General features: G+C 56.0%; 1 protein-coding gene across 1 annotated transcript; it reads left to right on the top strand.

The window, feature by feature from the left end:
• Window positions 1-412: 412 nt before the first annotated feature.
• LOC123097890 (uncharacterized) lies at window positions 413-1,561 on the top strand. The gene has a single exon (XM_044519739.1). The coding sequence runs from the start codon at window positions 858-860 to the stop codon at window positions 1,410-1,412; it is 555 nt and encodes a 184-aa protein (XP_044375674.1). The 5' UTR covers window positions 413-857; the 3' UTR covers window positions 1,413-1,561.
• The last annotated feature ends 315 nt before the right edge of the window (window positions 1,562-1,876 follow it).

The following is a 1,876-nucleotide window of genomic DNA, read 5'->3' as shown; positions in this document are numbered from 1 at the left end:
CTGAATTATTTACCTAAACAAATGCTTTTGAGACCAACCCACCCTAATAATAATCTGAAGGATTTGCCTAAACAAATACGTACTTCCAAAACCAACCCACCCTATGTTTCTCGTGGGCGATAATCATAATCGCTAATCGCTATATTTGGCGCCGCTGACGCCCTTAGATGTACACAAAGACAACAAAAAGAATGTGAAAAGACTGACTAGAGTCATACAAAACCCATGCATGCACCGGATTTAGGGAATACAGCTTGCAGGTCTTGGCTGTTGGGTCTGAATCTGAAAGTCAGAAAAGGTGTTGTTGACACCCGGAAATAGACGGGCGCCCACGGATAAAAGCTGCGGCCACCCACGACGCGGCCGGGGCGAGACCATTTTTCTACCGAATATTCCGACCCACCCAGCCAGCAGGCCGATCCCCACCACGCCGCACGCGCAGGGCAGATCACCACCGCACCGCGCGGGCCGATCGACGACCCGACCCCATCGTCCACACCCTCGCACGCGCCCCGCGGCGGGAGGAGACACCCGCCTCCCGCTGACTTGCCTTCGCCGTCACCTTCCTCCGCACGCGTTTCCAATCCAAGCTAGCTAGCGCCCAGCCGAGGCGACCCGCGGTAGCTAGCTATATAAAGCCGCGGCGTCACCGGCAAGCCGCAAACCCGAACCAACCACCGCAGACATCCATCCCGGCCGTTCCCAGCACTTCAACAACCTGCTCGCTCCCTCGCCTGCTTTGCTTCCGCGGCGCGATCTTGTCTTAGCTCGGCCTCGTTCCGTTTGGCTTCTTGCGCAACAGCTTCTGCTCTGCGACGGTTCTTGGAGGATCTCCCGTCGGCGGCGCGCGAGCGGGCATGGGGAACTACCTGTCGTGCACGCTGGCCAAGACGCCGGGCGGGAAGGGCGCGCGGGTGATCCTCCCCGACGGCGCGGTGCGGCGGGTCTCGCTGCCGACCACGGCGGCGGAGCTGATGATGGACGCGCCGGGCCACTTCGTGGCCGAGACGCGCCACGCGCGCGTCGGCACCCGCCTCGAGGCGCTCCACGCCGACGAGGACCTCGAGATGGGCGTCATCTACGCCACCTTCCCCATGAAGCGCATCGGCACAAAGCTGGCCGCCGCCGACATGGCCCGCCTCGCCGCCGCCGCCACCCGGGAGGCCCAGCGCTCCGCCAAGGTGTCCTCCGTGGGGGCCGCGGCGGCGGCAGCGGCTCAGCCCGAGCCGGCCATCACCTTCGTGCCAGCCGCGGAGGAGGCGCCGTCGCCGAGGGCGCGGCTGGACGAGATGGTGGACGACGCGGTGGCCGCCGAGATCGACGTGCTCAAGCACCGGCTCAGCAGCGCGCGCTCCAGGCGGCCCAACCTCGAGACCATCCACGAGGAGAATCACCTCCTGTGCAGACGCTGAAATATACTGCTAGCAGCTCATTTTTCTTCTTCTTCTTTGTTCTCGAATTTTTTGATATCAAGTTCAACAGAAGTTGGAAAGGATGTATGGGATGAAAACCAAGGAATTGATTGTACAGTCTAACTTTGTGAAAGAATTCAAAACGTATACATATGGATCAGGTCAGGCTTGCCATTTGTTTGTTCATCTCTCATGCCTACAAAAGCGTTCTAAAATTTGAAATGGTGAACATCTCCTGGGAAAGAGGGAAACAATTCACAATTTGAATTTTCGGCCAATATCATTGTCCTATTGTTTCTTTCCAAAAGAAATACATGGATATTACCTTACATAATTTTTTCTTATAAGAATATAATTATAGTAGTAGTATTACTTTTACCAGATCAATTGAAACATATACTTCTACGTATTAGAAGTCAAAGATATGAAATTTTGGCCGTACACGTTTTAGAATGTTTTGTACG

The sequence above is a fragment of the Triticum aestivum genome, chromosome 1B (assembly GCF_018294505.1).
Source record: "Triticum aestivum cultivar Chinese Spring chromosome 1B, IWGSC CS RefSeq v2.1, whole genome shotgun sequence".
Taxonomy (NCBI): Eukaryota; Viridiplantae; Streptophyta; class Magnoliopsida; order Poales; family Poaceae; genus Triticum; species Triticum aestivum.
Note: the sequence above shows the minus strand (reverse complement) of the source record. Positions and strands in the feature narration are given on the sequence as shown.

What these genes read in the sequence shown, in the direction of transcription:
- LOC123097890 (XM_044519739.1), top strand. Translation starts at nt 858, where the DNA reads ATGGGGAACTACCTGTCGTGCACGCTGGCCAAGACGCCGGGCGGGAAG.